The sequence below is a fragment of the Enhydra lutris genome, unplaced genomic scaffold (genome assembly GCF_002288905.1).
Source record: "Enhydra lutris kenyoni isolate GAN:26980312 unplaced genomic scaffold, ASM228890v2 scaffoldscaffold17, whole genome shotgun sequence".
In the NCBI taxonomy this organism is placed as follows: Eukaryota; Metazoa; Chordata; class Mammalia; order Carnivora; family Mustelidae; genus Enhydra; species Enhydra lutris.
This window is the reverse complement of record NW_019154101.1, coordinates 18,220,386-18,235,496: the sequence shown is the minus strand read 5'-3', so window position 1 is coordinate 18,235,496 and position 15,111 is coordinate 18,220,386. Positions and strand designations below refer to the sequence as shown.

The 15,111-nt window shown below is 36.5% G+C and overlaps 1 protein-coding gene across 1 annotated transcript in view; it reads left to right on the top strand.

Annotated features, from left to right (window-relative positions):
- The window catches only part of LOC111147752 (triadin), a 296,121-nt gene that overhangs the window by 102,621 nt on the left and 178,389 nt on the right, over nucleotides 1-15,111 (top strand). Inside the window, 1 exon segment of the mRNA XM_022503974.1 lies at nucleotides 9,431-9,435. Within this exon segment, the coding sequence (XP_022359682.1) occupies nucleotides 9,431-9,435 (5 nt within the window).

Here is a 15,111-nt window from a genome sequence, read left to right as displayed (position 1 = left end):
GAAGACAAGGAATTCCCTATGGATGGAATAGACAGGTTCATTTTAAAAAGATCAGTTTGACTGTCAGCCTGCTGGACTAGAGAGGTGACATGAGATTGGCTACAGACACCTGAGAAGAGAAAATAGTCCAACCAAGTTGCAAAGCAGGAGCTAAACTGGTGTAATGGATGGAGAAAGCAGATAGATGAGACAAGTATATGGAAAAGGAACCAGTCGGTGAAAGTATCTGATTAATTTAGATGCTGAGATACAACAAGTGAGAAGAATGACTCCAGCTTTCTGAATTAGATATCCATGTAGACAGAAACGCCATTCACTGAGACAAGAAACCACTGAAATAAAACGGGCCTGGGGAGGAGAAGCAGGAAGGTGATGGGTTCAGGACAGACTGGGACATGACAGTTTCCCATGAGACATCCAGGTAGAATTACTGAGCAGGCCATTCTAAATTGGCATATGGAACGCAAGAAAATATTATATGGCTGTTATCTGGAATTATATATATCAGATATAATAATGTATACGTAACCTGTCCTCTCCTCTATAATTTGTGTATCTTCTATCCCCCAAACCTCATTCCCAAATGAATATCCAATAATGAAAAAGAAATGTCTGAGAAGTTAGTCCATTTCATGTATCCTACAAACCTCTCTTATGAAGGGGACTTAGGCATTATTGATCATTTCTTGCTTCTTAGAGAGATAGTGGGAACTCTGTGTCTTTAAAAACAGTTATAGTAATTTATAGCCCGTGCTCTGCAATCACACACACCTGGATCCCAATTCTGGTTCTGCTGTTTACTTAACTGGATGAACTTAAATGTGATAACTATAGTTTCAGCCTGTTTATTGGTGAAATTCTGATACTCGTATTACCTATCACAGAGAGGTATTGTACAGAGAGAATAAAACTATAATGACTGCAGTTTTTATTATTGTGTTTGATATTGGTGAACTTAGGAAGTTCTCTTTCTATTGCATTTTATTGACTTAACACAACTTTCCACAAACAGTAGTTTGCAGATCACCAGCACCAAAATCAAATATGAAGCTTGTTAAAAATTCGTATTCCCGCCATAGCTTAGATCTAGTGAATCAGATTCTTGGCAATTCAGAGAGGAAGAAAAAATCTCTATTTTTAACAAAGTCCTCAATTAAGTCTTGAACACGTTAAATTCAGAGAACCTTTGGTTTATGTCCATGTATAAAAAAGCCTTACAGATTCAGCCAGTTGTTTTACACCAGACACCTGAACTTGGTAGCCTGTTTCAAATAGTCTTTTCTCCAGTTTATCTAAATTAAATTAAAATAATTAAGTTAAACTCAAATAAATAAGTACTTTAATTTTAATATATGCATAATTTACTTAATAATTAATGATTTAAATATAAATAAATAAAATTTAATCTGAATGCCTTGGTGAGAGCTGCATTATCCAGTTGAAGACAGACCCAATGATCCTTTTTGGCTATATATTTATGTTTCACATAACCAGTAGCCAGGGAAGAATTTGGGTAGCTGGGCAGGCGATGTTTTCCTTAGGTCGTGTTCTGACATCAGTATGTTCTATGCACTTTCTGGCCAGATCCTGACCAAGTCATACCTGCAGCTCTGCTCTCTTCAACTCACATTTACTTAGAATACTGTGTTTTCTGTACTTATATGCATTTTACACTTGATATTTCAAAACCTTGTAACGTAGACATTATTAACAATGAACAAAGGTAGGCTTGGAGTTTATTTATTTGTGCTAAGTTAGTAAATAGCGGGTCTGAGATTTGAGCCCTGAATTTCTAGTTCTATGCCCAAGGGTCTTTCTAGTATATTACTATGTGGACATCAGCTTTTGAGGATCCTACCTTCATGTCTTCTGAGACATGAATATTTCTAAGAATGCTTTTCTTTAGTATTATTCACCTGAATGTCCTATAATTGGCCAGATGTCCTTCAGAATGGCTTAAATGCCACTCATGGAGAAATTGTGACTGATGTTTGTCTGGGAGAGAACAATAGTTTTCAAGCCAAGTACCTTAACATTCTAGAAAGTCTTATAAGAGAGCAAGAGAAATGCCAGTGGGAATGAGGGGAAAGGTTACATTATACTTACAGATTATAAGAACCTACTGTATAGTATGTAAAATATTTTTATTTGGTCAGCTACACAAATGTAATGAATTAGTAGTTGCAAATTTTAAATAAAAATCCCATATCCTCGGTAAGTCAGTTCTATATCAGTATCCATCAAAAAAGGAATTCACTTGGTCACTAGAGATCACAATTTAATTTAAAGTACATGTAAAATCTTGCTCCAAGACTCCAAATCAATAATAGCTCTTGAATATTAAAAGAAGAGTCCAGGGCTAGTCCAAGGTTTGAAAATTTTGCCTCTGTCCCAAACTGCTACAGACACATTTTATTTGGCCCACAGAGATTTTTTATTTATTGACTTCAAGTGTGGTCCTCTTGACTAAGGGGAGCTTCATACTGTCTCCATCAACTTCCAGGCATCTGCTTCACCCATTTACTCACTTGGCTCCAGGAGCAATTTCTGTGTGGGAATTATGTGAAGATAGTTTCCTCTTGATATAACAATTTCTTAAATTCCTGATCAACCCTTAATGTCTTGGTCTGCAAGAGCTGCCAAGACAAAACACCACAGATTGGATGACTTAAATGACAGGAACTTATTTTCTCACAGTCCAAGGTCAGAGTGCCATGATGGTTGGGTTCTGGAAAGAAACCACTTCCTGACTTGCAGATGTCTGCTTCTTACTATGTTCACATGGTGAAGAGGGAGCGCTGGTAGCTCTTCCTCTTAAAATGACACAGTTCTATGAGATCAGGGTTCCACTCTTAACACCTCATTTAAGCTTAATTACTTCCTAAAGGCCAGATCTCCAATACAATCATACATGGGTTAGGGTCTCAACATACGGATTTGGAGGAGACACAATTCAGTCCATAGTACTCGGTAACTTCTAACCCTAGTTATTAGTAAAGCAGCTTAAATGTTTACCTCATACAATCAGAGTTGTCTAAATATCTGAATGCTCAGTGGTTTGCATTTTGCCTATCTATTGTACGTGGTTTCACACCAGTGTAAATTCCCAACTTGCATCATCTTTAATAAATGCTTGATATTGATAGGAATCAAATATTTTTTAAAGTCTTAACTGGCCTCAAATATAACTGACTCATCCTGAAAATAATAAAACAAAAGGAGTAATCTTATCACTGGCAACTACTATATGTCATTTACCTAGCTGGTAAGCAGATTATTAAGAAAAAATTTTTAGAATCCAGCTGAGGGAGAGAGAGAGAGAGAGAGAGAGAGAAAGGGAGACAGCAGACTCACATTTCATTTGGCATTTGGACTGTACAAGCTTATGTTACTGGAGATAATTTGACACAAAACTGACAAGTGACTCTCTCATTGCCCCAGTGTTCACAGGACAAGGGAGAGCCTATAAATAATAGTGTCACCTTAAGTTTCATTGGATTCTAATTCTGTTGTTGTTGCAAGATAGACATAAATCAAACAACTCCAATTCCCCAATTTGTGACAGATTTTGATAGATTATTCAAGTGTTTGACTCCATTTTATCTCCTACTAGAGGTTCATAAAACACCAAGTAGCAAATGTTTTGCCTATCGGTCTGTCACTTGGACAAGGATGTGTCATTTGTAAAGTGCGACACTTAGGTTTCCACTGTTATATTTAAAGAGTGATTTAATTTGACATTTCATCCTGGAAACCAATACGATGTTTAAGTGGGTAACATAACAATATTGCAAGATTACGAGGCTTTTGCTGGTACCTCCTTTCCATTCCCAGAGGAGTTTTCACACTGTGGACACGCACTGAGCAGCTTCCTGAGGAGGCCACATTATCAGGCAGAGCTGAGCTCATGGGCTTCGTCAGGGCGTGCAGATGTGCTGCCCGCGACTTCATTAACATAATTGATTAGGAACTAGGACATATTTAGTATTAATCAAGCTGTTTTTAGTGAGGCTGATTATGCACAGTCCTTGATGCACTATTTTAGTCTGGAACTTCCTTAGGACTAAGTTGCAAGAAAATGGCATTATGAGAAAAAGGAACTTACTTGGGGCACTGAAGTGTGCTTTTTGATTTGAGGAATGCAGCTATAACAGGTCAAAATGTAGGAGCTTAAACATATTCAGCATTTTTTTTTGTTTGTTTGTTTTCAAAAAGTAGAGTTTATGTATAGCCTGGATTATTAAGTGTGTTCACGGGACATTGGAAACAATTTGCAATTTTATCACTAGCTTTTGAAAAACCATGGACCTTGTTATGAGTAAAACTGCTTTCACATCTGTGAGGCCCTTAAAAGCTTATTTGTGTGTTCATAGTACTTAAAACAAAGAAAATGAGTTTCTCACAGCACTCAACTCGTTCTTGGATATGTTGATGTGCTTTATGTTGGACTCTTTGTCTCATGCCTTGAGGTTGTATCTTGTTTTCCTTCAGTTTCACTCCTTCCCCACATCACATGCTTCACACATGATAAGGAAGTTTTGATTGCTTTAGATATTTGGGTATGAAGACTCATTGTGTTTTTCAATCACTTGTTTCCTTTGACTCCTACTGTATTTTTTTAGAATATATTTGGCCATGGAAAATTGGCTACAATTACATTAAACAGATACCTAATAACCACCTTATGTAATCATTTGGGGCATTGTCGATCTGTATTTAATTATGGACATAATTTAAAAGGAACTAACTTAAATGTAATATGAATTCTCACATTCTTTCAAAAAAGTACTACGTTTTGTGACAGAATTCCCATGTCTGTTGGGAACTCCACTGGGGGTGAAAAGCCTTCAAGGTCTGAGAGTCACTACAGCTAACCACTTATTTCAGTAAGGGAGCTGATCTATTGAGTTCTTCCCCTGAATGAAATGGCAACTGTTATATTAACATGACAGGTTATTCTTACTTTTAGCGTGAGAGACACTTTATCATCCAGTGTTTATCAGAACTGTATTTCTCAGGAAAGATTCGCCCCTCACTGCTCTCAAACAGAATCCTCAGTGATTAAACAAATCCCTACCCCCATCACCCAAACAGCTGCTTCATAAAATCTTAGTATGAGCACAGTTACCAGATATGATCTCATTATTCTTTAATAATGAGAAAAGATTATTTTTCTTTCCCCCTATTCAACATGGACATCCCCCCAAAATACCATGTTTTTTGTTGTCATTGTTCTCTAGAGAATAAAAGACTTCCACCCACATGGAATTACTGGACATTTAATGTAAAATTGCCACAACTTTTCTATTGTGACAAATATGTGGACAGAAGAAGTTACATGATCTCTTGCTAAATATATATTTTCTCCTTAAGTCACCTATTTTTTTTTATCAATTTTATTTACTTATTTGAGAGAGAGAGCAAGCACAAGCAAGGAGAGGGGCTTAGGGAGATGGAAAGGGGGAGAGAATCTCTAGCAGACTCCCCACTGATCATGACCTGAGCCAAAACCAAGAGTCAGACGCTTAACCAACTAAAACACCCAGGCCCTCCTTAAATTACTTTTAATATACCATGATAAGTATACAATTTGTATAAACAAAGCCAAATATAAGGTGAATAAATACCATATACCCTGTCATCTTCTTGAATAAATACAGAACTGGTACTTAGTATGGCAATTGTAAATAATATCATAAATGCCATCTCCCATACATGGGTAAAAGAACTCTAGAGAGAGACCAAGGACTCATCTTCTAACCTCAGCTTTGACACTAGTCGGTTGTATGATCTATGAGAGATGGGTCTCATTTCTTCACCTGTAAAGTGTGGGACCAGAACTTGAATGGTCTCTTGAGTCCCTTTCTGTTCCCACCTAGAGATTTCAAGCTTATTGTTTTCAGGCTGGTGAGTTGGTAATAAACTGCCTGAAGAGCAAAGGGAAGACTGTATGGCTTAGCATAGTGATTAAATAGCTACCATAGATGATTGTGGTCTGGATAGAGATGTCTACTTGTTGGGGCAACCAGACATGCCCCAATGCAGTGCATACTACTATGAAGCATTATTTATTGATGTACAAAAGTGAGTTGTAAAGGCTGTAAAAGTTAGGAGGAAGGTGAGATATGAGTAAAGCAAGGCCATGCAATGAAATCACAAGACTTGCATTGGGTCAAAAGAGTGAGTTGGTAGGATTTGTGTAGAGGAGAAAGGAGCATTATAAGAAACTTATTATAAGATTATTTCTTACCATAGGTTGCATCCGAGGACAATGTTCTACAGGAGCTAGTAATGTTTTATTTACAATTCTATTAAACCAAGAACTTTATCACCTTAGCTCTTCAGTGAGCTTTTGCTTCCTGAGAAGCAAAGAGTATAAAATAATAAAATAGAAATTTGGCCCCAGTTCTTATTCCATTAACTCTATGACACAATAAATTTTATTGAACTTTAGGCCGATATAATATTTTTCTTTGTTTTGTGCTGAAATAAACTTATATCTTTCAACAATTTTTAATGGAATTGACCTTTAGTTGTACATTTTGATAAAATATATAAACTAAACTACTTTCACTACTTATCTAACTTAGGAAGTTGCTAACACAACTGAATGAAAAAATGTATATAATGATATAGCAGATTTTCTTTTTTTATTAAAGATTTTACTTATTTATGTATTTGAGAGAGGGGGGGAGCACAAGCAGGGGAGAGGGAAGGAGCAGAAGAAGTGGGAAAAACAGACGCCCCACAGAGCAGGGAGCCCGACCAGAAGTTCTATCCTAGGACCCCGAGATCATGACCTAAGCCAAAGACAGGTGCTTAAAAAACTGAGCCACCCAGGCACCCCAACTTAGCACATTTTCTAGCAGAGTTATATACTCAAACATTAGTTGCCCCTTATTATCATTTTTTAATCATGAAGGTTCTACAATATGTATAATAAATCATTAATTTTATGGCAGTTTTTAAATTGGTCTCTACAGAAGATAATAAGGTAATTGCCTTGATGACATTAGTCAATATATGTGAAACTCTACATAATTTCTTAATACAGGCTTCAGGTCATATCCTGAAGAGTTTTGCATACATAGCTAAAGATTTTACATGCCCTCATGGACTCCATGAGCTTGCTAAAACAATTGAAGGAAGGAGAAGTATGATCAGATTTGCATTTTAGATTACCATCTCAGCTATAGAAAGAATAGATGGCTGAGGGGTGCCGATTGGGGGTATGGAGATGAGACAATTACAGGAGCCTACTGCTCCTGGGGAAAAATTATCCTCCTTTTCTTTTAAACAATCCCCCTTAACCCACAAAACAACGCTAAGCAGTGAATACAATTTCACATCATTTTAGAATTTAGAAAAGATCAGAAAAATCAAGTAAATTGCTTAAGAGAACACAGCTATAACAGTGATATACAGTTGACATTCAATCAATGCGGAGGTCAGGGGCAGTGCCGGCCCTTCCCCTTGTGGCGGACAATCTGTGTATAACTTGACCCTGTGAAAACTTAACTACCAATAACCTACTGTTCACTAGAAGCCCTATTGATTCATAAACACACCATTGATAAGGCATATTTTATATGGATTATTTACTGTATTCTTAAACTAGAGAAAAGAAAAATATTATTAAGAAAATCATGACAGAAAATATATTTACAGTACTATATTATATTTATTTAAAAAAAATCCACGTGTAAATAGACCTATACAGTTCAAACCTGTGTTGTTTAATGGTCAGCTGTAATTGGAATTGGAGGCCAGGTGTCACATACCCAGGTTTAGTCTGTTTCCATTATCTTAGACTAGCGATTAAGTGTTAGGGCTGAGTGTGATTGCTAAAGTCTTATCTGACCTGAGTAAATGAATGGTGTTAAGAATAAAAACAGGTTTGGGGAGAGATAATGAGCTCAGTTTGGGGCTTGCTGAGTGTATCTGGGTCCCTGGCACATCAAAATCAGTGATTAAGACTATTTAATGAATGTAGTATTTAAAAAGGTTTTTGCAGAATTACCGTGAAGCATCCCAGGGCTAGCAAAAACAGGGAGCTTTATCTGTCCTGGGCCTGAAGAGGTAGGAGAATGGAGCAGTTTACAAAGCCTAAAGCCTAAGACAGAGATGCCCAATGAGAGCTGGGTCCCTCATTATGAGAACACACTATCAAAACTCTGTAAAATCATGTGAGTAATATCCTCAATGAGCCCAGGAAGGAGTAGGAAAATAACTCTTTTTTTTTCCTGCTCTATTGTCTCTTCAGGTTGCTCCCATAACGCAAAAATAACCCAAATCTAGAGGGCAAGGGGCTTAGTTAACACAGCGTGGAGACTGGATCTGGACTGAAAACGAACACTATGCCACATGTCAGGCAGCAAGCTAGGCTCTGTTCATACAAATGGTCGTTTCCTGTGGACCAATGAATGTGGGAGTCTGGAGTTTACAGATGAGGAGATAGAGACATTGGTGTCATAAACTTAATCCAAGCACAGCATTTCCTGAAGTCTATTATGGGGATCTCTAGTTGCACAATATTCTTGGACCAAAAAAAATTTCATGTGTTATATCCCCTTTTCATTGACAATGTATAGTAGTATATCAAGGATCTCATACATGAATCATGGTTATGGAAATGTTAACATATTTAAACTTCTTATTTTTATATTATTTTAGATTTATAGAACAGTTATAAAGATAATACAGAGATTTTTGTATGCCTTTCAACAAGCTTCTTCTGATGTTCACATTTTTCCATAAATGTGGTTCATCTACCAAAACTAACAAATTAACTTTGGTACAGCACTGTTTATTCAACTTTCACCTTCCAATGGCTTAAAAAAGATTCTTTAAAAAATGATTACTTACATGTGTGATGGATGAACAAATATTAACATAAATATTCTCAGTTTTTCTCTTCCATCTTAACATCTAAGGAGTATTCTAGGGTTATCTGGTCAGGTCCCAAGTGTTTGTGTTCTGCTCAGAATATGCTGGGAAAGCAGAAAAATTGGAAAGAATCCAAAGAATTAAATATATTCATGATGAAACAGAAAGGGTTTGTCCCCAAAAGAAAAGAAAAGATTTGGACAATAAGAAAAGAGGTCAAGGGGCACATGGGTGGTTCAGTCAGTTTAGTGGTGCCTTTGGCTCAGGTCATGATCCCAGGGTCCTTAGAAGGAGCCCCACATCCGGTTCCTTACTTGGCAGGGAACCTGCTTCTCCTCTCTCTGCCTACCACTCTGCCTAGTTGTTCTGTCTCTCTATCTCTCTGTCAAATGAATGAATAAAATCTTAAAAAGAAAAGAAAAGAAAAAGAAAGAAAAGAAAGGTCAAGAAAAACAAATAGATCCAGCACAGGCTAGAGGAAGTTTTTAGTGTGCTTTTGGGAGAGAAGTGTTTGGGTCGGCGGGGAGGGAAGAGCTGTCATGAGGGAGGGTTAGAAAGCTTGAATAAAAGAATGAATCTTTAGACTATCTTGCTTTGGGTCCTACAACATTAGCTATTTGGAAGACTTCAGGAAAGATTTAAATTTATCTTCAAAACTTCCTGGCATTTTATTTATTTATTTCTAAAACTTCCTGGAACTTTAGACTCTTGTTTCTTTTAGTTGCAACACTGTGCTAGGGCTGAACATGAGGTAACATAGTTCTATTTGAGTTAATATGTTAGAACCAGTGTAATTCACCTTTAGTATTGTGGAAAAGTAGGTAAGTCTTAATAACTGATTGTCCAATAAACTTTTTAAAAAAGAAATACGTAACTGGGGCGCCTCGGTGACTCAGTAGGGTAAACGTCTGTCTTTGGATCAGGTTATGATCACAGAGTTCTATGATCAGGCCCCTCCATCTGGCCTCCCGCCCCTCACCCTCACTCGTAAGGAGTCTGCTTCTCCCTCTGCCCCTCACCCTCACTCATGCTCTCTTTCTCAGATAAATAATAATAATAAATCTTTAAAAGAAAGAAAGATAAAACCAAACAGATAGAAGAGGGTCAAGAAAAAGGGAAGGAAGAATGGAAAGAAATGGGTTTCCCATGGATCATGAACTATAAATACATCTTAGTAGACATCAAATACCTTTCATGAGAAACTTGCATCTCTAAACTTAGAACTTTCCCCTTGCTATTTGGTTTTGATTTACCATTATTGATTATTAAAAAGACTTTTTCTGAAAACCATTAACTTTTTCCTATTGAGAGAAGTTTTTTCTCTCTGTACACATCTGACAATATAGCTGGGGGCGAGGGGTGGTCTGTCCGATTTGACCCTCCAAGAATTTATCTGTTCTGGGGATCCAAGGGTAGCACCCATGAAGCAGCATGCAGAAAGGGAGCCATCTGTTGACTAGGATCTGTTATTTGTTGTCTCAGGATTTTCTCATAACTTTTTATTATGGTATCAAAAAAGTTTTTTCCCCCGTATTTTGATCTATAAAGGACCAGAGAGGAAGTTAAGGATGACGTGGGTTGTGAATGTGAATGAAAGTGATCTAATAGTAGTTTTCTTATTATGGGATTCTGATTGGAACCCTCCCACGCCAGCAAATTTTTCTCATAAAGCATTTTATAAAAAAAGAACTGGGTCCTTCCAAAGTTCTAATTTGTAAGTACCGGTTTTTCTTTATAAAACATTTATTTGTTATTTCTGTCAGTTTGACCTAAATGTTTCTTCCTAGTATATGAACTTGTTACAATTCCAAAAGATATTTTTCTTCCTCTCTAGAACAAAATGAGTCTTTAAAGCCAGATTGGTTTTAGCTAAATGGAGTAGAGAGTCTTGACAATTGTTCACATAATAAAGGATGAGGGTTGCTCACTTCAATTAGGTGTGGATTTTAAATGGCTTTAATGGGTTTTTTTGGGGGGGAACTTAATGTTTTTAACATTAAAACATAAAAAATTAAATTTTTTTTTTTTTAATATTTATTTGACAGAGATCACAAGTAGGCAGAGAGGCAGGCAGAGAGAGGAAGGGAAGCAGGCTCTCTGCTGAGCAGAGAGCCTGATGTGGGGCTTGATTCCAGGACCCTGGGACCATGACCTGACCGGAAGGCAGAGGCTTAACCCACTGAGCCACCCAGGCACTCCCCAAAATTTTTGATCTACTAGAATAGACCTTATATGGAAGGAGAAAACAAAAGGTTTTGTTACTCGTTTGGTATAGTTTGTGAGAGATGATGAAATTTATGTAACCCATGAGTTAAAAAACTTGAATTCATACTACCCAGTGCTCATTACATCACATGCCCTCCTTAATGAATCACAGGCCTGTACCTCTGAAACCAACAATACCCTATATGTTAACTAATTGAATTTAAATTTTTAAAAGTTCAAAAAATTTATATTACTTATTAAAAGAATGCAATCTGGAAATTTGGGTGTGATTCCAATTATATGGCATTCTGGAAAAGGCAAACTATGGAGATAGTAAAAAGGATTAGTGTTTGCCAGAGTAAAGAAATTCCTCATTTTGGTTACAGTTTGCATTTCCCTAATGACTAATAATGTTGAGTATCTTTTTCATGTTTATTAGACATTTGTGATCATCTTTAATGATTTATTCTACTCTTTTGTTTTAATTGAGCTGCTGTATTTTATTATTGTGTTTTAAGCTGTCATATATTTTGGATAAAAATTCTAAGATATGTGATTTTTAAATAAAAGAATGAAAGTAAAATAAACCTGAATTCAACATATTAAAACAATGAGAATTTTAAAGTTGTACTCTCTGAAAGGATACTTGTTTCCTTTTTAAAGATGTCCATTAGACATATTTTTTTAATTGAAAGGTTTTGATTAAAAATCAGGCTTGTATATGTGCCCAATATATCTAACTTCTAGTAATTTCCAAGTCAGAATACTTTTGCAAATAACTATTAAGTCTTTAATTTATGCAGTAAATCAAGCCCTAACTTCTCTAAAAAAATGGCAATATCTTTGAAATGGCACTATAAAGTGATGTATATTTCAATTTTGAATGATAACTAGCTTTTTCTCTAAATTCAATTATGTGATGTTTCTAAGCATTCTTGACATTCCAGATGTAGTGGAGTACTTTTACAATCCATTTCTAAATACAGATAAATGTAAGAAAAAAAAATCAAGCTGAAGATATGAAAAAAATAATCTTTTAGAAATAATACGATATTGAAAATGAAAGGTATTAGAAAAGAACCTTTACGTTTTTCTTACCTTTATAGAAAAACACACTGGAAATGTTTACAATAAAGGATCTTGAGGAAACAATGATTCTACATAAAAATAAACTTTAAAAGTATTAAAAGAGTTCTTCCAAAGGCTCCAAATTCAGCAGCACCAAAAAAAAAAAAACAAAAAAAAAACAAAAAAAAAAACAAAACAAAAAACAAACAAACAAAAAACAACCAATAAAACAAAAGCAAAAAACCACAAGGGAAGCAACAAAAATTGCAATTACAGTCTATGAAGCTACCCAGAGATAAAGTGTGTGGAGATGGAGAGCTTCTCACTTAGTGCACAGTCAACAGATTTTGAGCACTTGCTTTCTGAAATGTAAAAGCATGGAGGGGAAAAATAAAAACCAGAGTCCTTCTGTCTCATCTCTCTCTCTCTCTCACACATACTCTGAGGCTGCCTTTGCTCTTTCACTTCTAGATAGAAAAGTGAAAAAAATAAATAGGTGTGACAACCTTCATCGATATAAATGTAAACCATTCAAAAGTAACGCACTTATCTAAAAACATTTTTATCATTTTTGAAAGGTTTGAGGCCAGTCTACCTTATCCGTTTTAAATATCAAATTTAGTTAATGTAAGATACTTTTTTGCAATTTGAAATGTATCCAAGAATGTATCTCTTTGCATTCTCTTTTGCCTACAAAATTCAAAAACAGAGAAGAATTGTGGTTATGTCTGAGCACTTGGGCTGTGAGGGGGCTGAAAGCTGTTGGAAAGCATGCGGTAGAAGCAGGAACTTCTGTCCTGCCAGGGGTCGGTTCACTTGCAAGTGTCTGATAGAGTACGTCTACCTCAAGCTTCATTTTTCACTTGCAGCAGGGAGAACAGGGTGTGCGGTTATGCTTAGTTTGGAACACTTGTGTCATTTCTGGGACTTGGGAAGTTGGGCAAGTGGCTCTTTGCTGAGCGATTTTTCTCACTGGTTACGGGATGGATAGACTTTTCACCTGAGGACCAAGTCAATGCTGATGTCCGTGAGGCCATGTGCTTTTTATCTGTTAGTGTAATTTCCTCTCACCTTGAAATAAGTAACATTTCAACCAAATTTAAGTACTTTTTTTTTTTTTTTTTGGCCTGACTCTGACCACATAAAGTAATTTTTGAGATCCCTTCTCTATGATCCTTTTGAGGCTTCATGAATTGGCTTAGGGTCTCTTGAAAGAGTTCTGATTTACAGTGATTGGATCTGGAGTCCTCTGGGACATTTCAGTCGTTAGTGTAAAGATATCACAAAGAGTTCTCAGCCAGTGTCTGTAGGACCCCCGCAGTCTCTGCCCCTGGGGTCTTCAGCGGGCTTTGGTAGTGACACCTACCACTCTTCATCAAAGCCAGACCATTTCAGACTCCGTCTGTGCTTACTTCCCCCAGAAGTAGATTTATACTTTCACTTGGCCTTGGTTTGGGGCCTCTGTGATGGTTCCCTTAGATTTTACCTTTAATATCCTTCAAAGTCCTTATTGTAACTGTAAACTTTCCTGCTTCTTATTCCCATACTTAGCGTTCCTGGAAGGAATTTTTCAAAACTGTAGACCCTGGCCAGGGGTTTGACATGAGGGAGGACAAATGTCTGTTGATTAAGCAAACTGTGATTTTAAGAGTCTCCAGGTAGTCAGTGAAAGGTGCTATTGAATTGCTGGTTGTGAATCATTTGTTTTAATAGTTGATAATGAGAAGAGCTGGCCTCCAAGAATAATTCAGCTATCACTAAAGGAAAAGCCAAGGCAAAGATAATGGATTCAGCTTCCGACAGGCCAGTTTAGTTATGCCAGATAATTCGAGTGAAGTCCTTAATTTAAGAGCTTTGCTGCCATAGCAACCTAATTACAATGTAAAGTGAGGTAGTCCTAGCGCCATTCTATAACGTTACATTCCTTCAAGGGTCCCAAATAAAATTCAGAGGAAGAAAACAAAGAAAAAAGAACAAGAATATTTGTATTAAATTCTTTTACTTTCTTAATTTTCTTCCTTACAACATGATCACAAAGTCCAGTGGGGCACTTAACACCACCCAGCAGCCCCCAAATTTCCTCTTGAAACAGAGCTCAGGATCATATGATTTCTCTGCTTGGAATCTCTCAGTGGTCTCTTATCTTACAGTAAAATGGGACCATCTTTACCATGAGCAACAGAGTCCATGATCAAGGTCTTGGCAGATAGCTTTCCTCTGCTGCAAAAATCTTCTCCATAGCCAAAACTCTCCCAATTTTTTATGACTCTCTTCAAATCTTACCCATTTGGAAAGATTTACCCTTCTTCCTTAAAAAAACAAAACAAACAGAACAAAAAACAATGCTGCCTTCCACCGTTTCATTCTCCAATCTTCTAAGACGCACTATTTTTTCTTGACCCTTATCCCCACCTGACACCATGTACACATACTCTATATATGTAATATACACATATCATATATATGAGTATATATAGATACATAACATACACATGTATTTAAAGCCTTAAAAATTGACTTTTCTCTGGATTTAACATTTTTTAAGCCGTAACAAAGCCAGAGAACTTACAGTAGCTATTTAAAAAGTGAAAGCTTTCTGAGTTACCTGCTCCCAGCAAAATTGAGAAGTAAATGCAAGAAGAAGCATGCTTCATTTAGAGAATGAAGGAATAAATGGGTGGAGAGAGGTCTGAACACTCTACTCATTCCCCTGCCTTTTATGGTTGAAGACAGAATAGGGACTCATCGCTGCACAAGGCAGCAGCTACTAATTACAGCGAAGTTGAGACCAGAATCCACGTCTTCATTCCATCCCAGCACCCCTTCATAATATTTTAAATCCTACTGATTTCTTTTTTTCCTGAAGTTTCTCAACATAAAATATTCATTTTATTTTATTTATATTCATGAATTCTCATTCATAAAGTATTCTGTGCCTTCGTACAGGAAAAA